General features: G+C 34.2%; 1 protein-coding gene across 4 annotated transcripts in view; it reads right to left on the reverse strand.

The window, feature by feature from the left end:
* Positions 1 to 25,476, reverse strand: part of Csmd3 (CUB and Sushi multiple domains 3) — a 1,165,720-nt gene that overhangs the window by 602,541 nt on the left and 537,703 nt on the right. For all 4 annotated transcript variants that reach the window (XM_021216672.2, XM_029547950.1, XM_029547951.1 and 1 more), the window contains one exon: positions 7,225 to 7,346. In XM_021216672.2, coding sequence (XP_021072331.1) covers positions 7,225 to 7,346 — 122 coding nt within the window. The remainder of the gene's footprint in view (positions 1 to 7,224; positions 7,347 to 25,476) is intronic.

Consider the following 25,476-nt stretch of genomic DNA (forward strand, 5'->3'; position numbering starts at 1 on the left):
AAGAAGGAAGACCAACGTGTGGATACTTCATTCCTCCTTAGAGTAGGGAACAAAATACCCATGGAAGGAATTACAGAGTCAAAGTATGGACCTAAGATTAAAGGATGGACCATCCAGAAACTACCCCACCTGGGGATCCATCCCATAATCAGCCAGCAAACGCTGATTGATCAAACACTGTTGCATATGCCAGCAAGATTTTGCTGAAAGGACCCTGATATAGCTGTCTCATGTGAGGCTANNTCAGTGCCTGGAAAATACAGAAGTGGATGCTCAGAGTCATCTATTGGATGGAGCACAGGGCCCCCAATGGAGNAGCTAGAGAAAGTATCCAAGGAACTGAAGGGGTCTGCAACCCTATGAGTGGAACAACAATATGAACTAACCAGTACCCATGGAGCTCATGTCTCTAGCTGCATATGAAGCAGAAGATGGCGTACTCAGTCATCATTGGGAAGAGAGGCCCCTTGGTCTTCCAAACTTTATATACTCCAGTACAGGGGAATGTCAGGGCCAAAAAGTGGGAGTGGGTGGGTAGGGGAGCAGGGTGAGGGGAGGGTATAGGGGACTTTAGGGATAGCATTTGTAACGTAAATGAAGAAAATTCATAATAAAAAATTGAAAGAAGTAAATCAAATAATGACTTAGGACAAGGAGAACAACAAACTAGAATCATATTGAATTTTAATAAATCATGTGAAAAATGAAAATAAAGAATAGATACTTCAACTTATTTCTTGGGATCATTTACTTGGAAAAGTAAAATGTTTTATAGACTTTTACTCTGAGGTAGTGTCTATCTTTATCACTGAGGTGTGTTTCTTGTATGCAGCAAAATGTTGGATCCTGTTTACATACCCAGTCTGTTAGTCTTTGCCTTTTTATTGGGGAATTGAGTCCATTGATGTTAAGAGATATTAAAGAAATGTGATTGTTGCTTCCTGTTATTTTTGTTGTTAGAGGTGGAATTATGTTTGTGTGGCTATCTTCTTTTGGGTTTGTTGAAAGATTACTTTCTTGCTTTTTTCTAGGGTGTAGTTTCACTCTTTGTGTTGGACTTTTCCATCTATTATCCTTTGTAGGTCTAGATTTGTGGATAGATATTGTGTAAATTTTGTTTTGTCCTTACTCACCAGGGAAATGCAAATAAAAACAATCCTGAGATTCTACCTCACATTAGTCAGAATGGGGAAGATCAAAAACTCAGGTAACAGCAGCAGATGTTGGCAAGGATGCTGAGAAAAAGGAACACTCATCCATTGCCTGTGGGATTGCAAACTGGTAAAAATATTGTGTAAATCAGACTGTCTGTTCCTCAGAAAATTGTACATAGTATTATCTGAGGACCCAGCTATACCACTCCTGTGCTTATACTCAAAAGATGCTCCAATATATAACAAGAACACATGCTTCACTATTTTCATAGCAGTTTATTTGTAATAGCCAGAAGCTGCTACTCAGCTATTAAAAACAATAAATTCATGAAATTTTTAGGCAAGAGGATGGATTTAGAAAATATCATTATGAATGAGGTAACCCAATCACAAAAGAACATACATGGTATGCACTCACTGATAAGTAGATATTAGCCCAAAAGCTTGGAATACCTAAGATACAATCCACAGACAACATGAAGTTCAAGAAAGAAGACTAAAGTGTGTATGCTTCAGTCCTTGTTAGAAGGGGGAACAAAATATTCATGGGAGGAAATACAGAGACAAAGTGTGGATCAGAGACTGTGGGAAAGGCCATGAGACACTGCTCCACCTGGGGATCCATCCCATATACAGACACCAAACCCAGGTACAATTTTGAATGCAAAAAGTGCTTGCTGACAAGAGCCTGGTATAGCTGTCTCCTGAGAGGCTGTGCCACAACCTGACAAATACAAAGATGCATGCTCACAGGGAACCATTGGACTAAGCATGGGGGCCACAATGGAGGAGTTAGAGAAAGGACTGTAGGAGCTGAAGGGGTTTGCAACCCCATAGGAAGAACAACAATATCACCCAACCAGATCTCCTAGAGCTCCCCTGGACTAAACCACCAACCAAAGAGTACCCATGGAGGGACCCATGGCTCCAGCTGCATATGTAGAAGAGTATGACCTTGTAGGACACTGTTGGGAGAAAAGGTCCTTGGTCCTGTGAAGGCTCAATGCCACAGTGTAGGCAAATGCCAGGGCTGGGAGGCAGAAGCTGGGGTGAGCACCATCATAGTAGTAGGGAAAGGGAGGATGGGATAAGGGGTTTCTGGAGGGGAAACCAGGAAAGGGGATAACATTTGGATTATGAATACATAAAATATCCAATAAAAAAAACCAAACCAAAACGAAACAAAATGAAAGGGTAAAACAATCCATCAAAGACTGAAATGTGGCAGCAGAGAGACTTTAGGCAGTACCTGCAGATTTTGGATTTTCCAATGTCCACAATTGTATAAATCAATTTTTAAAAAAATATGTATGCATATGTTTGAATATACACATATGCATATATGTATGTATGTATATATATATATATACATATATATATATATATATATATATAATTCATATGTGTTTTATATATTTGTGTACATACATAGTACATATATACATGTATAAATGTAAGTTTTCTTCTATGGAGAACCTAATATACATCTTTGTTGTTTGGCATAGAATAAGGATAAATGAAAGTAATAAACATTATCTCTGCCATTTACCCTTGGGCCAGGGAAGACGTCAGAGGAATCAAGATGGAACTTAGTGAAGATTTGGGATTTTAGCAATCTAGACAGAGGAAGTGACAAAAGAAAAAAAAAAAGCAGAATGAAACCTGAAGATCACTCAGCCTATCTCCTGCCATTTTTTTTTTCTGTTTACATGCCATAAGTACATGGTAAGACCATTTTACTAAAGACACTTTGACTGTAGATTATAGAGAATCAATCTCAAACTGACTAGGAATCTTTCACTTTGTTGGCTTTCATATGCTTCAATGTGTTCTATGCAGGTTAACAAAGGAAAAAAAAATATCAATTGTTATACCCAGTCCCAGACACCATAAACGTGATACCAACCCACCAGCAATATGTGCCACTAGTTCAGTATTGACATAGCTATTGCAGAATGATAGGTTACATTTTTCTTTATAGTAGAGGTGAAGAACATTTTTAATCTTTTTTCCAGATATAATCCTTATAATAACCAACTGTAATATTTCCATTTATTATTATTATTGTTCATTCATATTAGTTTGAGTTTAAATAGCTATTTACTGTACCTAAAAAATTTAAATGCAGCAATTAATGATGAAGATAGGTACCATTGACTTTGATTGCATATAGAATAATTAAGGGTTTGCTGAATTGGTATGAATCAGTAAGGAAATGGAAAATAATCTGTCAGTATTTTTGTTTTCATCTAAGTGTCATAAAGTAGCCTAAATACATTTTTTAATCAAGTTTATTTTCTAAGGAATATTTATTAGCTTTCTGATTTCTATTCATATACATATGAACGTCTATACATTATTGTTACTTTTTAAGTATTATATCCTGGTATAACTGCCAAGATGGCTTTCCTTTTAGTGAAGTATTGAATTCCTTTCTCACTTGGTCATTTGGTCTTTGTACTACTGTAGTAAGCACTGTCATGGAAGTAGATACTACCAATGATTGATCCAGAGTTCCTTTGATGTCCCTTGCTCACTATACTCTTTAATACCTCTTCATATTTCAAATGCATCTGCTTCTAAATAATTAAGCCTTCAAGGGACTTATGTGGCTACTCATGATACACTTAGACAGCACATGGAGACATCATTGGGCAGTCCTTCCTTGTGAAACAGAGAGAGAGAGAGAGAGAGAGAGAGAGAGAGAGAGAGAGAGAGAGAGAGCAAAAATCAAACAAACACCTTGAAAAGGGATTTCCAATAGAACTAACTTATAAAGGAGAACCTTCAATTGATTTCACACATGCAGTCCAAGATAAGTGAGTTAATAACACAATTAACACAATAACTCAAGTTACAAGTAATACAATACCACAATAGCACAAATAAAAATCAACTCCTTGACCAGTGAAGTACCAGTTTCGATACTTTAACTTGTTAGTATAAATTAAATCTTAATCATACTCAGTAATCAAATCCCAAAACTAAGAGAAATATTTCATGTCTTGTCCTGTGAAATAATCTAAGAAAACATAAAAATACATACTAATATTGTAAATCTTGGATAGTATGTTTTATTCCTAATTAGGTCATTATTAGGTTAATTGTGTTTATTTATTTGGGTTGGTTACACAATTGCTGTTCTCACCAATCCAGAGGGTGGATTGAATTTCCCTAGAGTTCTAGTTACAGATAATAATGAGAAAACCAAAGTGAATGGTAGACACAAATTGGTCTTTGGTAAAAAGTATTAGCTTGTAACTACTGAACCATCTCTCCTGCTCCTATATTATATTTTTGAGATTTTAATTGTCATAAAGATATCATTAATGGCTACTGAGTTAATTGCTTAATATTTTATCATAACACACAATATATATCACATAATTAATTGTAGAATTACTTTTGCATTATATGTGAAGTTGTTTAACAATGAACAGAAAAGTAATATACATCTTAACAAGATACCAGTAAAATTACATATCCTGCCTAGTATTAGGTGTTTTATGGTCTCCCAGCTAATCAGCACTGCAAACTTACAAAATGTAGTGATTTCAAATACAAGACAAAAGAGCCAACTGTTTTACACATGATTCAATATAGTTAGTAAGAGCAGCTCTCAAGATATGAAATTTTTGTTGCAATTTTGACGTTTCATGATGTACATTTTATATATACCAGCCAACTATGTACTTCAGATGTTTATGACAACATGATTGATTTTTAAATGATAAAATATAAAAACATATGAACTAGAGCCATCAAATACAGTTATACAAACAGCAGATTTAAACAACGCACTTACTTGGGATTTATACCAAACAAAGGAGAGGTGTGCTAGCAGTGTATGTTAGTAATTGTGGTTCTTAAGGGTTCTAGGATCAATCTGTGGAAATTACTCTTTCCAAAATTGTTTTATAATCTATGTGCTACAACCTTTAGTGTACTGTGAAGAAAAATATACATTATGAATGGCACATATGTAAGAAGAATAAAAGACTAATATGGAAGTATATTTTTGCAGTGATAGGTATGTATGTATATTATAGTTCTCTTTGTATCTCCATCTATTTCTCCATCTGTATCCATCTGTCTCCATCTATGACTTTCATATGTATTTCAATTGAATGAATATGTAAAATATAATAATTAATATAATTTAAAAGTTAATATGATGTTTTCATACTAAATAATATAATTACCTCATGTTTATTTCAGTAAAATATAATTATTACTTTATATGAGACCAATCATAATGAGTACATTCATACATACTTGAATGCATGCAAACAAATATATACACACATAATTCATTATCAAACAAATGCAATGCTGACCTTCACTATCTAATCTTAATTTAATTGAGAAAGATTGCTTTCTGAAGTGGTGATCATGTAAAATGATAAGTTCCTATTTGAAAATCTAGAAGACAAAAGTCTGGGAAATTTTAAATTACTGTCATAAGTGACCACCTTTATTTTCAAAGATTGTCAGTTTTCTCTGTATTTATCTAACATGATCTAATCTTTTCATATCCCTGAATAAATATAATCACTAACTTTGATTGATAAAATTATCTTTAATTTGAGATATGCTATAGAAATGTTTCAATAATTTTAAGCCCTAAATTATATTAATTATTATAAGCATTCAGAGATGCTTATAAATGTAGAAAACATAATTGCTACTCAAATGGGAGTGAATAGTTTATAAAGTTCTGCGAAGATTATTTATCACCTTTATAAAGTGTTGAGCAAGCATTAGGTTATCATCACAAGTATATTTTTAATTTTTGTTTTCTAAAGAATCAATAATTTGGAAGAACATTGTTCGTTAACATTGTAATATATTATCTGAATTAAATTAGTGACTTAAGTTGAATTGATGGAAGAATGTCCTTATGTAGTTAAGGGTCTGATTTAGTGTTTGTGTTTGTATCTTTGTTTTTTGATTTTTCTTACTTTTAATAAAATTCATTATAATTTTAGGTTTTTTCAATTTTTAATTAATCTATCATTATTCTATATTAAGGTAAATAAAGTTAAACAGCAAGGATATTTTTATACTAACTCTATAGTTCTTAGGGTTATAGTTCAAGAACTTGTTGGATATTAGAGACATTCTCTTAGACAGTATTTAGTTTCTCTAATAATTATAAATATATTACAAAAACCTACTAAGAGAACAGATGACTTAACATGTGCTACTTTATTCATTCCTCACAATAAAACATAAAGTACATGCCTTTACTGAGGAAAAGAAATTGAATTTCAGAGTTTAAACGACCTAAACTATTCTGTGAATTACATATCACTCTGAGATACATTATCTGACCCATTTTAGAGCATTAATTACTAAGATGTTTCTACTCTAACCATAGAACATATTAGAATCTAAGGAGCTGAGAATAGCCTCAACATTTAGGACTTAAAATAGAATTAATAAAGAAATGGACTTTTCAAAGAGAATCAAGGTAGTTAAAGCAAGGTTGATAAATCAAATTTAGTTCCTTTTCCATATTTGATGCTGTATTTTTGTTTGTAGTTCAGTGAGTGGTACTTGCTACATTACTCATGTGGTGGACAAACAGGATGAAAATTCAGTCTTTTGAAACATCCATAATATGGATCTTCTATTGCTTCAGAGCACATTAAACCACCTATATCTAATAAATTACTGAAAGTATTGTTAGTGACAGCAAGGCACAAATGAAAGTTACCTATGCATGAAAACCTAATATACCTGAAAGGCATGTCAAATAGAAAACCACATCAAGTAAAGAGCCATAATCAACAGCTGTTTTAGGAAAAGAAGCCTCTGCGTGCAAACTTCAAACACATATGTCAAAAATAATTTAATGATAAATTCCGGATGCATTCTTTTACATGTAAGTAACTGTGAACAGAGACATAATTTCCAAATTTCTCATTTATATTTCTTTTAGATACAAATAAAATGGTAAGCCTATTTTGTGACTTATGCTGGACTCACAGTTTTCTGTCCTCTCCTTGCTATATCTTCATAATTGTCTTTATGACTATGGTTTTTAAGTGCATTTAAAAACCCTTACCTTATTGGTATTCACTGCAGTGATCACCCATACACATTGTGCATTGCTGTCATACTGGAATGGAAAGTTGGGAGATGTAAAGGTGCCACTTGGTCCTTGAAGATTAGAGCCACATGTCTTTACTGAAAGAGAAATTGAAATTTCAAACATAGGTATACACCCTGTGTAATATCACAGCAAGCAAATATCTTTCAATGGATGTTAAGCTCAAAATTGCACATAAATGACTTCATTAAATATATATTATAATACTATAATATTTTATTTTCAAATTAGAGTGCTTGTTGCATTCTAAAATTTGAAAACACAAGAGTTTGAACATGAGTAAAATAAAAATATAAAATATATTATGATATGCTGAATTACAGGAATTGTAGTCTTTTACATGGCAATAATCCTAATCCTGATAATTGAAAACTTGTAAAGGATTGTGAATATAATGGTGAGGTATGATGAATGTCTTCTGTGTCTACATTTCACTGTTAGACACAGAGGCATGTTTACCTAATATTATTTTAATACAAATCCACAAAGCGAAAGAATCAAAGCCTTGGATTGATTGAGCAACTTGAAAAGAAATTCTTTGTTACTTAATAAGTATCCAAGGACTCCTAATAAGTTGAGAGATGTCAATATTAAATTGACTCATTTTCTTACTGTGAATAGGGCCACTAAGACAAAAGAAGAGCTGGGCAAGTAATTTTAATGAATTGACACAGAAAGTGGTAATATTTCCTTAATTTTCTACTCCTTTCTTCTTAATAAAAGTGCTAGTCAGTCCACGGTCTCTCTTTATTCTCTTATGTACCACAAATTTCCTAGGTGCTAATAACTGCAAATTGGATTTCTTTGCCTTATTTCATTAAAGTCCCAGCATGTTATTCCTTTCTAGCCTGTCGAAAGCAATCAACTACATTTTAGAGTAAGCTGCAATTGAGCATGTATCTTCATATACACTTATGTTTTAACAGAGTTATCAGCATTGTCATTTTGAAGATTAAGTTGTATGATGGTCCTGGATGTTTGTATAATAAGCCCACAGTGATTCTTCTAGAAAAGAGCCCAGGAATATTTGAACTAATTTATTTTTATGACATAGATGTTTATGTTGGACTTGGTAACCTAAAAATAAGTACAGCGTCTGTTCTTTATGTGGATTTCTAGGTAAAATTTCCCTTCATATACTAGGAATTCTATAAACATTTAATTAGGATTACTTTCATTTAAACATCCTCTGACTCACCCTATACATCATTTTTGGCCCTAAACATTGCCACACACCTGGAATGAAATGGTACTTGTATGCATCAGATTTCCTAATTTACCTAATCTTCAGGCCCAGGACCATTATGTCACTTTTTCTGACTATATTAAATTGTTGCTTATCTATTCTCTAGATAACACTTTCTCTCTTCTCTGAAGTGTTCTCTGTGTGTTTTACACTAGTCTTCCTAAAATGCATACTCCATTACCTTACTTGATTGCATGTAAACTTATGTAGCTCTTTCTTAGAGGATGAGTTAGAAACTACCTAGCATAGAAGCCAAATGACCCCTATAGACTTACTTTCCAATTTCATGTCCTGCTCTTTTTTAAAGAAGAGTTTTTTTTAAAAAATTAAAAATGCACTATTTGATTAAATACAAATATTTTCTGTGATGTAGACTTTAATAACCTAAAGAAAAAAAAGTCAATGTGATTATAATAGAAAGGTGACAGTGAAAACATTCATTCCATACACTATGTCAAAGTTCTTTACTTGAATGCTACAATAGAAAAGGAAGATAGGTTCTAACAATGTCAGTGATGGTAAAAATATAAATAAATAAATAAATAAATAAATAAATAAATAAATAAATAAATAAATATCATTAACCAACTGAGCTAACTGGTCAGCTATGAGTAAATGTTATTTTGTTTGATAAAGTTTGAAAAAATGCCATTAAAAGAATAAATATGTGGACGCTCACAATAAGTTGTACTATACAACATTGTCTGAGAGGATTTTGACAAGGCAATCAAGTAGAGGAAAAAAGAATGAAAAAGACTGTAGATGTTGACTATTCTGAGAATATTACACTTCATGGTATACTTTTTTTTTGTCTATTTAACTCTAAGAGATTTAATGATATCTATTCTCAGTGCTATAATATGTGGTATTCTGTTGAATGTTCTAGTCTTCTGCAGAAATCATTAATCTTGTGTGTGTAATAAGACCTTTTGGCTCCTGCTCTAGAGGTATGTCTCAGGGTTGTGTTTACTAAAATTTTGAAATTTATAGTAAGATATGACACATAAAGTGCTATTACTCAACAGGGTGAGCATTACTTTTATATTTTAAAAATGTAAAACAAAGGACTTTTAAATGCTTCACCCTAGTGAAATATTTGTGAGGCCAGTGTTTAATCTGATTTAAATCTTACATGAAATCACCCAGTGTGCATGTATCACCTGCTACCCTATGAATACATAAATTTGTTTACACGTGACTCTTAAACTGGTTTTTAGTGAAAATTAATAAATATACTATTCAATATACTTTACAAAGAAATGCACTATTAATTCAAGAAATACACTCATGCACACACACACACACACACACACACACACACACACTTCCTATCTGAAGATAAATGACTAAGCCTGTTTAAGCCAGTGTCTTGAATCACCAAGAAATGTTTCAGCTCTACAACACTTAAATGGACATTTTAGTCTCTCTGTCTTCACAAAACCCTGATAAACTGTCATGAGTGAAGCAAATTAGGAATAATCTTGAAATACATCTTAGTGATATTTGTATAAGAATAGGAGTCTAATGCATGTCTACCCTGACAGGAAGTGTATAAATAGTGAATAATACTGAAAGGAACCCAAAGCAGAATAATGGAAACCAAGAAAGATTGTGCAAAAGAAACACAATTAAAATCAGCAAGAACCAGACTGCCCGGGATGAGATACATTTGATTAAAGCCTAATAAATGTAATTTCTCTTAAAGGTGAAAAATACTCATAATTTGTAAAGGTAAAAATAGTAAGTAAATTTATTTTTCCTAACTTAATTGTTAGTAGTTTAACTTTATCCTAAAAGTCCTGTTTATATATGCTACTCTCTGCTTTGGCACATAGGACATGTTATAGAATATCTACTTCTTTTTCATTTAGGGATATAGTGTATTTGTTTACTTATCTAGACATCTATTCAGTCACCATTGAGTATTAACATGTTAGAATGCTCTTGAATGTTTAACTTTGTGATGCATTGGTCTGACCAGCCCTTTCCATTCGCCACTTCACCAAGTTATTGAAACAAAAGTAAAGACAAAGCATCCAGGTATAGATTATTTATACAACTAAGAAAACGGTCAAAAGAAAATGCAAAGGATGCCCTCAGGGGGTACAGCTGGGAGATGAAGTGCAGCCTGGGGAGTCTAATTGCAAAGCACTCCCTGACAACAGAGTAAAAGGTTCCCAAAGGAAGATAACTTGTGCAGTGGCACAAGGAGACAATGTAAGTTAACCATCCGGATTTTAAATAGCACTTTTGAATAAAATGAAAATTGCATTTATTTCCAATGTATGTGGTAATGAAAACGTTAATATTTTATTACAACTGAACATTCATGCTTTCATTAACTGTGGGGAAATTTTGTATTTTCCCAAGGTGGAAACAATTTTTTGAGTATTTTCAAGCTCTTAAAAAAAAAAAAATCTTGAGGTAGTTTTGCTATCTTGTGTTTGTTTAGTTCATGTTGATATGTGGAATAAATCCTTGGTGACATAACAACCTGTCACTCCCCCCTAATATGGAAATTGTGCTTAACAATAAGGATGTTTCAAAGTGGCATATAACCACTTTATAAAGAAAAAATAAAAAATACTAAGACATTATTTCTGGATGTGGGTTCAATGAAACAACGTTATGAGAAATATTGATTTGTGGAAATACCTATTTCTTTTTTATTAATTATTTTATTTATTTATCCCGTTCCCCTCCCTCTGCTTCTATGAGGTTGCTCCCTACACACCCACCCACTCCTGCCTCACCACCCTAGCATCCTCCTCTGCTGCAGCATCAAGCTTTTACAGGATCAAGGTCCTCTGCTTCCCTTGATGCCAGACAAGGACATCCTCTGCTACATATGTATCTGGAACCATGGTACTCTTTAGTTGATGGCGTAGTTCCTGGGAGTTCTCAGGGGTCTAGGTGGTTGATATTGTTCTTTATATGAGTTTGCAAACCCCTTCAGCACCTTTTCCCTTACTCCTCTGTTTGGGTCCCTGTACTCGTCCAGTCGTTGGCTGCAAGCATCTGCATCTGTATTGATCAGGCTCTGGCAGAGTCTCTCAGGGGACAGCTATCACAGGTTCCTGTCAGCAAGTACTTTTTGGCATCAGCAATAGTGTCTGGCTTTGGTATCTGCAGATGGGATGGTCTATTTCTACATGCAAAAGAATAATAGTCTTTTTCAAATTTGTATTACTTTTGCATATGTTTGCATGTGCACACATTGTGCACTGCTCACTCCCATCCTCCACTTCCCTAGCACTCCATTCTTCCTCTCCCTCAGTTAATCTCTTACATATGTATGTACATTTGTATGGTTAACCAATATTAGCTTGGCTTATTTATGTGATGGTGGAATTTGGAGAGGCTACGTATCAAAACAAACTATATTTATAGTATCTGCCTTCCAGAATCTATAAAATACAAACAATTTAAAAGTAAATGTAAGGCCATCTGAATCCCTTCACAGTTCATAAGTTATTGTTGATAGGACTGATCTTGTGTAGACCAATGCAGACAACTACAGTTTACGTGAGTTAAAGTCTGAGGAATGCTGTTTAAGAGCCTTTCACCCTCTCTTCTAGTTGTTCCCTATTTCCTGTATCCTCTTCTGAATGCCCTCTGAGCCTCATACGTAATGGAACTGGTTTAGGACTCGGTCCATATCCAGGATTTATTTTTTGTACTTGAACAGTCAGGGACCTCTTCAGTACCTATTGATTTTTTATATGAAAATAAATCACTATTGCTTGAATGTTTAAGGATGTGAGCCATTTTTATCTACAAGTATCAACACAGATAATGAATGATAATTGTCTGCAGTATCAGTTTAGTTGGCAATTGAAATTATGTTTCCTGCATGGGCCTACTAACTCTTCAGACTAGGCTTTTTAAGCAGAATTTTAAGCATTGGTCCCCTAAGCCCATGATATTTGTCTTGACCTCAAACAGAAGAGTTGTAGCTGCTTTGTTTACCATTCTCCAACACTTAAAGTACTATTACACAGGTGGGCAGATTTTTCTTCCAAATGGTTACTGTATGTGCTCTTTATCTCTCGTCATCTTCTTATTCTCCACCCTGCTTTATTCTTTCTAGTAATATTATTTTGACTCCTTATTGACTTTTTACCTCTCTTGTCTTATTTCTGTCTCTGAAAGCTAAGTTTTCCCCCACAGTTCCCTTCCATATACTTGCAAAAGTATATCAATTGAAGTAAAAAAAAAATGTTCTGGAAAATCAAGAGTTAACTATGCTTACTGTCAAATTTTTCATGAAAATTGGGAGAAAGGGTGGCATTTTGTAACAGACTAAGAGAAAAATCAATCTGAAAAATCAAAATAAATTGAAAAGGAGAGAAATATTAAAGTGAAACTATGATACAAAGAAATATAGAATCTAAGTTCTGGACTCAGGTTAACTGGGCATAGGGTGTAAAATAAAATTGTACTCATACTATGACACTCATTCTGAGAAAGGCTGGATGATACAAAGAAATTTTCAAATAGTATAAGAAGATTTAAAAATTTCAAAATTAAAATTTTATCTTGATTTTTTATTTTGATATGGTAACAGACAAATTAATTTAATTGGAACTCAAAATTTTAATTTAGTAAATATGAAAGGAGCATATTAAGTTAATAGTGGTACATGTTATAAAAGTGTCAGTCAAATATTTCATGTTCAGAGGTATATAGAAGATATATCAGATAGCAGGGATGGGTTAAAGTAAAAAATAGGTGCATAGTTACCTGCAATCATTCGTCACAGTATAGGAGGACACATTTACACATAGTATTCAGGGATATCCAAATCTTCGCCAAGTTCAGACAAGTGTTTTAATTTTTCAACAGAAATGAGAATATGAATATTCATATAAAACAATTGTCAAATGTTTAAAAGTTAAATAAAATGTCCTCCTACAAAACTCAAATTATGCAAAGGGTGTAATAATAATAATAAACAATTATTTTATAATGTTTGACCCACATGTTTATTTATGTTGATATGAAGAAAAGTAATAAGCATAGAAATGTAAAACAAATTGATGTAGTTATTGTACTGATTAACAATCATATTGTATCTGAATTTCAAAATTATTTTTAAAATGAATTATAAAATGACAATTCCAATTTGTTTTATTCTCAATATGATTGTAGGAGTAAAGTTTTTATTTGTGTGATAGTTTCAGAGTCACATAAGATGCCATTACTTTAGAAGTTATTATATAGGTATCCAATTTTCCAGAATGCTACTGTCTTATTTAAATATAATTCATTTGTCTATCCAAAAGAGGGAATTATAATTGGTACATTAAGTAAACTCCAACATCTATTTAAATTTGATAGGTGCTGATTTCAAAACTGCCCTGTTCTGCTCAAAACACTATATTAAAATTATACATCATTGTTCTTTCCTTCTTTCCTTACCAATATTTTATGTTATTTTAACAGTTGCCATTTTAGTTTTGGAGGTACAGTAGTACAAGAATCAATACCTTTAATAAAATCAATGCTGAAAGAAAGGTGACAATGATATTCTGAGTTGGGGCAGTATGGGTCCTGTCCCCAGGCAAAGCAAAATCACACAGGTGATAGTTGACACATAGCCCTGGGTTAACACTGTTGCCATTATTGTATAAAACACCTGCAGCACATTCTCACACATCCCCCACCCCTGAGACTTAGTGATAAAAAAATCACTGCAGGATATTTTAAACTCCACAGAAGAACACAAGCGTAGTGCTTTCAAATTCAGTAAACAAAACTGCACTGAGCTTTTAAAGATGTCCTGGGATCTTTGTATCTGGAGATCTAGAACAATATAAAATGTGCATGTTTATAAAAAAAAAAAAATACCATGACTACGGGGTATGGAAGCATCACTCTTTACAAATAGTCACCAGGCAAAAGCACCAGCCAGTGTGAGTGGTTAGACAGTGCTCTATGTGTACCTCTCTGCTTCTTAAATTCATGCACTATAATCATGTTCTTTTGCAGTTTGCCAAGACCAGCTTGGAGCAGGGCTTCTCAACACCTGCACTGATTTAGGTTAGAGGTGGACTGCATTGCTGCAGGAGGTCACGTGGTCTTAGAGAAGGCTCAGAGCCATCCATCTCTCTACTTATACATACTCTTCTCATATTTAAACTTTAATTTCTAATTGTGACAATGAAATAATGTTCTCTTCGGCAGGAAAATCCATGCTCTCTCCCAGGGTGAACCCCTGAGTTTTTGGGAATCTCACTTTTGTACATAATTTAAACAAATTAAAATTTATAGTAATTTCCTTGGCTTTATTTCATTATCTATTTGAGTAAGAATACTTAGTAAAAAGTACATATGGGGAATAGGGTAATATTATGTGATAGTATGATACTGATTAAGAATGTCTTAGAACATTCTTTTAATAACCAAGGGTGGTATGTTCTTATAACCAAAAAAATTAAATGTTTATTTTACATTTCCTCTCCATTATTTTTCAAAACTCTACTCTCATTTTTGTGTCTTATTTGTTTTTGAGTTCTTCTGGGATTGTAATACAATTTGATCTGAAATTTCCTCCAAAAGCCCAAATAGTGAATGTTTCAGCATCATTCTGAGGAGGTATTGACAGCTGGTATAACTTTTAAGATTTGGAGCCTATTTAAAGGAAGTTGAGGATGATGTGATTGATGTTGAGGGAGGCATTGCAACCTCTGTGGGTTCATCTTTCTGTTTTCACATAATACAGGAAGTTTTGCTCTATTGCATTCCCTTATCTCCAAAATTTCTCATTATGCCTATGGAACACACATCTCTATAATGTCTGCCTAACCTCATGACCAAAACACCAGAACAGCCAAGCATGGACTGAAACCAACAGCAAAAAAAAAAAAAAAAAAAAAAAAAAAAAAAAAAAAAAACCAAAACAAACAACAACAACAACAACAACAACAACAACAACAAAACAACCTATTGATCTTTTAAATGTATTATTTCCAGGTATTTTGTTATAGCAACAGAAAACTGGTTTATGTAGATCTGAAAGGCATAAGCTAAAACCCAATCCTCTCAGATTATATGGTCTCCCATTGCTTTACAAGTTTCACTTAAAAACAAATTTCTTGTTAGTTTTTTGCTCCTATCTACTGTTGCACCATCTCCTCCTCAGTGTTAGCATTTCTTCCAGACTGCACCCAACAGTTACCTAGCAACAGCTTGTGTAGCTGCTTTCCAGGAGCTAGCCCCCACCCCTTCCCAGTACTCCTTTCTCCCCATTCTCCCTCTCTCTCTATGCCTCTCTCTCCTCTCTCTTTCCTCTCCCCCTTTCTCTCTTCCTTTTGTCCCTCTCCCCTTCATATCCTATTCTCTTTCTCTTCCCAACATATTTCCAGCTGTTGTCTTCTTCTTCTCTTCCACTCTTCTCCCTCTTTCTGTCCTTCTCTGGCCCTCTTTCTCTACCTCTACCCCTTTTGTAGGTCCCCTTCCCTTCCCTCTAATAAACCTTCATTATACTTGGCCTGGAAAAAACACAATACTCAGTGTACTGTAAAATGCTGGGGAAGTGGTATATCAATTGGTGGTTTATTCTTAAGCATTTTTCAAGTGTTGATTTAATGAGCAATGTCTCTGACAAATATAGATTGAACTAAGATACAGAATTAGGGTATCTGAGACACCATGACACAGATGGGGAACAACTGGACTGTATAACGCTGGAAAGAAGCCTCATATTGGGGGCATCAATGTGTAGATCTTTGAAACATATACTTCAAGTAAGTATACATTTTGGATTAGATACTTAATGAAAATAGGATATAGGAAAACATTCAAAGTAATAATATCTGACTTGACTTTCAAAGTTTTTAAGTAATTAAAATGTATCTGCCACTCTGCTTGCTAGAATCCTTCTGACCCATTATTTGTTCGTGGGATTAAGACTCAAGTATTGCTGCAGTTCCGAAGGCAGGGCCTGACTCTTAAGAAATGTATAAATGAAGTGTGAGTCTATGAGCTCATTGATCACACTGATGTGGTTTTCTCTTTTTTAGTGTGCTACACAGCAGTTTTGACAAACTCCTTGTATATTTATTTGACCAGCTAATGTTAAGAGACAGGCTGGCATTGCCAGTGTACTGATGTTTACAGAAATGTATTTCTAACATCAGAATATCTGACAATGAAAATGAAAAACCAATTTATTATTCAGCAAAGAGAGCTTCATGTAATCCCAGGTACTTACCTAGGAGGAAAATAAAGGTCAATGATGATTACTTTCAGCTAAGGGATCGGTATGATTGCTAAAAACTGTTGTGATAAAAGATCCTTGATATTTCACAAAATTTTATATATGTTTGAATAGAAAAGTAAACATCACATAACAAAGAATTAAAACTTTAATATTTCAAGTGTCAGAATTTTCTGGGGTTTGCTTGCTTGTATATTTTGTTATTAATTTACAGTCACTTTTTCCAAGGCTTTTGTTGTTCTTTTTGAAACATGTAGATACTTAGCATGTATGTTATGGTTTCCAATTAAATATTTTATTAGCTTTTTGGTGGTGTGAACATGTGTGTCTCTATATGTGTTTATTGGGTTTTCTTTGTTTCTCTCCTATTGTTTCTTTTTCTGTTTGCTTGTTTGTTTGTATTTCATTGTATTGTATTATCGCTATTATATATTCGGGCTTATATCTTAACAAGAGTCATAAAAGGAGAAGATTTGTACTGGGAAGAATATGGTGGCCCCTTGGACATACTGGATGATGGAAAACCAAGCCAGAATGTATGGTATGAAATACACCTCTCTTTAATAATACAAAAGAATAACTATATGCCCATGTTTACACTTATTATGGCACCATAACTATAAAGTCAAATTGTTTAAAAAACACACAAGCTTAATATTGTGTGTAGGTTTAAATTTTTTGTGGTCCAGAGAATTAAATGTATCATAAGGTTTGTACGTTTAAATTCCATTTCTACTTTTAATATCCTTTCTAATGTGCCAAAATACATTATTTTCCTTTAATACGGACTTTTTAAAAGCAGAGCCAGCCATGACTTCATTGGAATGCACCCTGTTGTTCTTCTTTTTATTGTTTTTCCTAGAAGGAAATGGAGCAGATCTTTAAAGCCAAGGAAAGCTAGGTTAACTGTTAACTCAAGGTGTGCTGCTGTGGCCCTGCCATTTAAAATGTTTTCCTTTCATTAAATCCTGATGTGAGAGCTGAACTGCTTGATGCTATGGCAAACATCAGTGGTTCCTTCTCTCCTGAGCACAGCAAGCACAAATAACTCCATCCCTTGATGATACATTAAAACACTGACCTATTCAGGAGCATATAATAACTAAGAATAAAACAAAAACTATATCTCTTATAAGATAAACATTGTTTTTGAGATTTATTACTTGGGTCATGGAACTAAATATAGGCTTCATACCCTGATTCTAATTTCAAGGTGATAGCAATGTAGCAGTGTCCCTTTCTGTGTCTCACTTCCATGTAAACATAATGCAAACATACATCCAAACCATTCTGCACCATGACCAAGCTGGCTTTACAGCTGAAATGCAGAGCTGGTTCAACATTCACAGCCAATAAAAATGATAAACAACAGAAGTGGACTTATAAAAAAAATTATATGACTACCACAATATATACAGAAAAAAACAGCACGCTTTTATTATAAATCCAGCATGCTTTCATTATAAAAGGCCTAGAAAGTCTTAGGACTTGAGGAACCATACCTCAACATAATAAAAACTATATATGAGAAACCCACAGCCATGACCATCCTAAATATAGAAAAAAACTTGAAGAATTCTTACTGAAGTCAGGAGTAAAACACAGATTTCCACTCCCACTTCTCCAATATTGTGTTCAAAACACAAGCTACAATAGGTAGGCAAGAGATGGAACTTAAAAGGATCAAACAAGGAAGAAATAAATCAAACAATTGCTTTTTGCAGACAACATGATAGAGAGCACCAAAATTCTAGAAATGATAAATAAATTCAGCAAAACTTTCTAGAATTGTTGAACAAATTTAGAAAGGGGAGGGCATGGGCAATCAACACTCACAAATCAAAAAAAAAAAAAACAGATTTTTACATTTTATGCATTTATTACAACAAATTATAGTGAAAAAGATCACAAACATATACCCATTTGTAATGCACTAAAATCAAACAAAATATCTAGAAATAAACCTAACCAATGAAGTAAATGGCCTCTATGATGAAATATTTAAGACTATTTTTAAAAGACAGAAAAGATAATAGCAAGTGGAAAGACATAAGGTACAAACTAATAGGATTAGTATTATGGAAATGATCATATTAGCAAAAGCCATTTACACATTTAATGTAACCACAGTCAAAACTCCATTGCATTGTTCAGAGAAATTAAAAAAAAAAACTATCCTAAAACTTATATGAAACCACAAAAGATCCCAGACAGCCAAAAAATCTGAACAAAAATTATTAAAAAAAAAAACCCACAGAAACTCAAAACATCGACAAAACAAAAAAATCAACACTAGAGGGATTACTGTTCCTGATCTTAAGGTATTTTACAGAACCATAGTAAGAAAATAAATAATGAAGTGAATTAAAAAAGGAGTTAAGAAGAACAATACAAAACTAAAGTCACAAACATGAGGTCTTTGAAATTTAGCTATTTTAAAAAATTACCAAAATTATATGAAGGAGAAAAGCAAGCATCTCTAACAGATAGTGCTGGAAAAGTTGGATGTCATATGCTTAAGATTGAAATTGGACATCTATCTATCATCTATCTGTCTATCTATCTATCTATCTATCTATCTATCTATCTATCTATCTATAGGGCAAAGGATTCAATATCCTAGTATACAGATACATGCTCAGCCAGGGTCATAGCTTCTTTCTTTAGACTAGCTAGAAAATAGGAACAAGTTAAATGTCCTTTCAACTGATGAATGGGGAAAAATGTGGTTCATATTCACTATGGAATACTATTCAGCTATTAAAAAACACGAAACAATGACTTTTGGAGATAATTGGATGGAACTAGGAAAGAGCAAATTGAACAAGGGCAGGCCCTAAGAGACAAATGTTACATGTTCTCTCTAATTTGAGACTCCTACTTCCAAAACCTTCAGATATGAGTGCATATCCTGGAGAAACTGAGAAAATCAGAAAAGTACAATCACGGTAAGGTTGGGGTAGTTAAGGAGCATCAGAGAGGAGAATAGCAGGACACAAGGGATCTGACTGGTGACATGGAAGAAGAGAATGGGTATTAATTAGGGATGGGCAGATGTATACAGAAGAAGAGGGAGGTAAATTATAGTAAGGATGTCTCAAAAAGTCATACAGAAATGTACTGATTAATGATTTACTTAAAATTAACTGTATTGAACATAAGTCTGTGTATGAATATTAACATATATTTCAAATGAGATTTTCTCATCTGGGCTGAAAATGCCTCCTCAAGAGCCAAAGACTATCTAACAAAACCCTAACACAATGTTTGGGAAGTCCTCATTTAAATTGCTGGTCTGTGTTGAAGAGCACAGGCTATGTTTACTGTTGTTGGTTGCCCTTCATAGGTGGAAGTATTGCTAATGATACTGTGTATGTCAATTACAGGGCACAGAGGACCCTGATGTGGGATTGACTGAAAAACCACAGTCTCAGAATTCAAAATTCAAGCTTCCAAAGGAGAGAAGCAACCACCAGTCCTAGCTAGTTATTATGCCTATGAACCACAGTAGCAACCAGTGTGACACAGTAACCCTAAAGATGCAGTCGTGAACCCCATACCATGGAGGTAAACAAGTAATTGGACTTAATATGCATGCAGCAAGACAGGAGTCATGCCTGGTAATAGAAACCCAGTCAGCTACCAAGTGATTATTAGTCATTGACCTTGGAGGAGAACATATATCCTTTACTAAACCAATACAATCTAAACACATGTCCTGATACACATAGGTAACTGCAGTTTTTACCCCTAATCAAGAAAGTTTTTCTTTGAGACTGACAGAGAAAATTACAGAAAACATCTTCAGTCAGAGAACAGAGTTGTTGAGTCTATTAGCAATTGACCCATATTCAAAATAGCTCTTGCAACCAGGCCTCAACACTCATTGAAGATGAGTCGGTAGAAAGATTATAAATACAGAGGATCATGGACTTTGCTGTGATGTTGTAATTCCTGGATTTTTAGAGGCTACACCCATAAACCCTCACAAAAATGACTGCCTAATGATTAATTGAGCAGTGACAACAACCAAAGACATGCTGAAGTGGACTGAAGGAACCCTAAGAGGTTACAGCCATACACAAAATATGGTAGGTAGTTTAAGGAATGCTGAGAGTGGGTGAAGCACAATTGGTTATCCAATATCAAATGATCCTGTCTGTGAACATCCAGGTAATTAACAATATGAAGATTGATAAGGGTGTACTTAATACATATACATATACATATACATATACATATACATATACATGTAACATTCATAAATTAACAAAGGCTATGAATTTGAAAGAGAGCAAGGAGAGGTCTATTAGAGTGGCTGAGTTCCAGCATATCCTTCCATCTAAGGAGAAACACAAGGCACTTCCTTTTATAAACACCCTGACTTATTAGATTCTATAAGTTATTTTCTATACAAGATTATTTAATCAAAGTTGGTAATCAACCATTTATCCTTCACTAAGCACTTGCTTTTTAAACTGTATTGCAAACATTATTCCTAACTGGACATCCAATAAACTGATTCATAAAAATATGAAAAGCATCATGTATTATTTACTTATAAATCTTTTGTCTTCAAGACCCAGTAAATTTGTTTGCTATGTGTGCTAGTTAAGTGGACCCTTAGCTTTCATGTCAACTTAAAAAGATCTAGAGCCATTTTGGAGAAAGTAACCTCAATTGAGAAAATATCCTCAGAGATGGGTCTTTGGGTAAGCTTGTGGGACATTATCATGGTTGATTGGAAAGTCACAGCTCACTGTTGGCAGTGCAAACCTTGGTTTGGGGATAGTGTGTGTTTTAAGATAATTGGTTGAGCAAGTCATGAAGGCAAGTCAGCATGTAGTACTCCTGCCTGATTTCTGTATCATCATCTTCTATCTTTACTGCTGTGAGTTCCTGCACTTTCTACAGTTGGTTAAAAACAAAAACTATAAATTATAAGATTAAATCAATACTTTCCTCCCCAATTTGCTTTTGTCAGGGTGTTCTTGTATTTCTGATGGCATATAGATCATGATAAAATTAGATGGAAATAAAATCACTTTCATTTAGTTTGTAAATCAAATTTAAGTTAACGTTCTACACTACAATGAAATTTTGTTAGTTTCTAAACAGCTCTTACATAATGACATAATGCCTTCCTGAAAGAAAAACTGTATAGATGCTTACATCCTCTAGTAAAATATAGAAAATTGTTTCAGCAATTGCTGTTTTCCCCATACACATATAGAAAATGAAATAACGGAAAGGATAATTAACAAACTACAACCACATATCTGGGAGAAATTGACTTGGATATATATTCTTGAGAAATAGTGATTTCACCATTCCCTGGAGATGAGGATGCTCATTGTCTTAGAAATTGACTGCACCACCTTTCTTTCTTGTTGTGGTGATAAAACACTATGGAAAAAGCAAGTCAGGAAGGAAAGTCTTTATTTATCACACATTGCAAGATTTAGTTCATCATTGCCGAGAAGTCAAGGTGGCAGAATGTTGAAGCAGCTAGTCACATAACATCTACAGTCAAGAGCAGTGAGAAATGAATTAATGCACGAATGGACGCATTTATTCCATGAAATGGCACCATCTACCTTCAGGATTCATCATCCTACCTCAATTTATCTAATTAAGGAAGTTGTGTTCCAACCATGTCTCAAGCTATTTTGAATAGTTACTGTTCTTGTAGAAGACTCAGTTCTGTTTCAAATACCCTCTTTAAGTGGCTTAAAAAACACCAGTAGCTTGGATCCAGGAGGTGCAACACCTCCTCAGGCTTCTACGGGAAGACATAAGATGCCTATACATACACTCAGGTAATACAATAAAGTTAACAAATTTGTTATTTATAAGAAAATAAATTCCTTCACAAGCATGCCAACAGCCCAGCCTAATCTATTTTATCAAGTTGTAAATCACAACTAACCATCATTGAGACACACCTTGGGTATATTAAAATATTTCTGTGCACACTATCCACAGAGTCAGGGAGGATTGGTTCTAAACTAGTATGGAGTTTCTCTTATACAAATATTTTGCTATATTATTTAAGCACAAATAAACGTATTATATAATATATGACATCAAACATAAGATTGAGCAGAGATTGATATGATCTACCTTCCTCACACAAGAATCACATTCCTCAATCCTTGTCAGAGAAACCCTGTTTGCAGCAGATGATAATCAATATAGAAAATCACAACTAGCCAATGGTACACAGAATAAGAGGTTGCAAAATGTTCGACACTAAATGAAGTCATGTAATAGAATTTCTCCCCATGGGTCATTCCAGGAGTGGGGAGAGAAGGAATGTAAGAGCAAGAAGCTGTGGGTAACAGTGAGGAAACTGTCTAACAGAAATAATAGGGCAGCTGTACATATGAAATCGCAGTAATGGTAACATGATGCATAATGTCTGTGCAAACCTGAGCCAGACAAAAATCCCGGAATGGAAAGTGAAATTTGGCATGCTCACCTAGGAGTAATTTGCAACTGTTAGCCATTAGAAGAAAGAATGACAGTTTTCTCTGTAAATATGTCACCCCTGGTACGTCAACAATGCTCCATCAGAAGGTCACACATCAAAGGACATTTGGGTTCTTCTAATGTACTAAGGAGGAGGGGAAGGCTGTGCAGAGGTCCCTGGCAGGTGAGCAGATTCTGATAGTGAGATAAAGAATAAAGGAAGTAAGCTGTTAGCCTGGTATGGTGGCACATGCCTTTAATCCCAGCACTCAGGAGGCAGAGGAAAGGCAGAATTCTGATTTCGAGGCCAGCCTGGTCTACAGAGTGAGTTCCAGGACAGCCAGGGCTACACAGAGAAACCCTGTCTCGAAAAAACCAAAACAAATAAATAAAAAATAATAATAAAAATAAAAATAAATAAATGAAGGAAGTTGATTCTGGTTTAGTTAGACATCAAGAAAAGGAAAGTTCTCTTTTAAGAACTTGGACTTGTAAGTTTATATTAAAGCCCTGGGTGTTTTCTTGCTCCAGAATAAAATAATTCAAAACTGGAGCTGGCAAGATGTCTCAGCAGAAGAAAGCACTAGCCTAGCAAACCCAAGGACTTGAGCTACATAGCTGGGACCCACATGATAGAAGAGAGCCAACTCCTGCAAGTTGTTCTTTGATACCATGTACATTTGCCACACATGTGGGGCGCTTCCTCTCTATGTACAATAATTAAAGAAATGTAAAAAATAATTAAAAAGAATATCTTGGCAACACAAACTGTCCTGAATGTGGGAAAAGATAAAAAGTTGAGTAGGAAAGAGAGTGGGGTGTATATTAGGGAAGAGTTGGTAGAGATAAGGCAAACATAATCAAAATTTGCTCTATGGGATTCTCAGAGAACAATAAAGATGACAGAAAACCACAGAGATGAATCTGTTAATCTACTTGTCTTGGGTAGTTCTACCAGAAACTGTGACTAACCCAAGGACTACTTACATGTGAGAAATGTTTTTATTAATAGTCTCAGGTAAGAAACAGAGATGAGACATGCTTGGACTAATTGAAAACCATCCAGTTCAGAAGCACTGCCAATTACTTTCACCTGTTATATGAGAAACGTACTGAATTTGCATAACTCCACAGACTAAAGAAGAACATTACTGCAGAAGAATAGGAATGCATATATTTATTGCTACTTCATTGAGGACTAAAAATTGACTTACAAGTGTGAGAAACTACATAATTTATAACAGTATTTTTTATAAAGTTAAACACAGTCACAGATTTCCTATCTCAGGTGGCCAAGAAAACAGTCAGAAGGAGATCTCTGATCTCGTGCTTAAGAATTTAGTGTCTTCGTTAAAACCCCAACACTAACACAAACAATTTACACAAGTGCTAATTTCTGTGAATTTTTATTTTAGAAAATTGAATTATTTAGGAAATATCGTAAAACAGAAAAGAACTTTCTGCTTTTCATTATTGTATATTTGAATGAGTAAAATTAAGCTAAATATACTCTGGTTTTCTTCCTGTAATTTTCCTCTTGTTTTCCCTACACTTTCCCCATTATCCACCTAATTCTTGTAATTGAATTGCCAGGAAAACTCCCTGCTATATTTCTGTCCCAAATAACAGACCAGGAGAGTAATGAGATGCCATTATTACTCTGATGATCCTCAGCTGTGCCATTCATTTTCTCTGGACTCAGATGTCATGTGGCTTCATGATCCTTTCAGCAGCCAAGAGTAGAGGAGACAGCCTGGCATTCTTCCAGATCATTAAAGACAGCGAGACCTGGCTGACATGCTTGAGAAACTTGTAGAGACTTTAAAAGAGGAAGGTTGGGTTTTCTCAAATGAGGTGATTCAGAGAACTAGCCTAGGTTCAGTCTATTTCTAGCTCACAATCTGCCCAAGAACTTTCAGGCAGCACCTAAAGAAATGTACTATGGGAATGCATACCATTTTACCCCTATATTTAATTTGAACTTTGTAAACCTTACTTCATGAACCAATTTCACCCAAGAAACATCCAAGTGGAGCTATGAGCATCTACACTGATCAGGTAAGATGATTGAACAGTGTGTCCTTGTTCAATAAAACCTTCAGCTTTTTAAAGGAGAAAGAAAGCTATAACTCTGAAGTATGAATTATAGATGGAAAGTATATATCATTTTTAAAAGTAATTTTATAGTGACTGCAAGTACACAGGAAGAGTACCAACTCTATCTTCCTTTTCATCCATCTCTAGACTGCCTTGAAAGAGGTTATATTTG

The sequence above is a fragment of the Mus pahari genome, chromosome 17, assembly GCF_900095145.1.
Source record: "Mus pahari chromosome 17, PAHARI_EIJ_v1.1, whole genome shotgun sequence".
Classification (NCBI taxonomy): domain Eukaryota; kingdom Metazoa; phylum Chordata; class Mammalia; order Rodentia; family Muridae; genus Mus; species Mus pahari.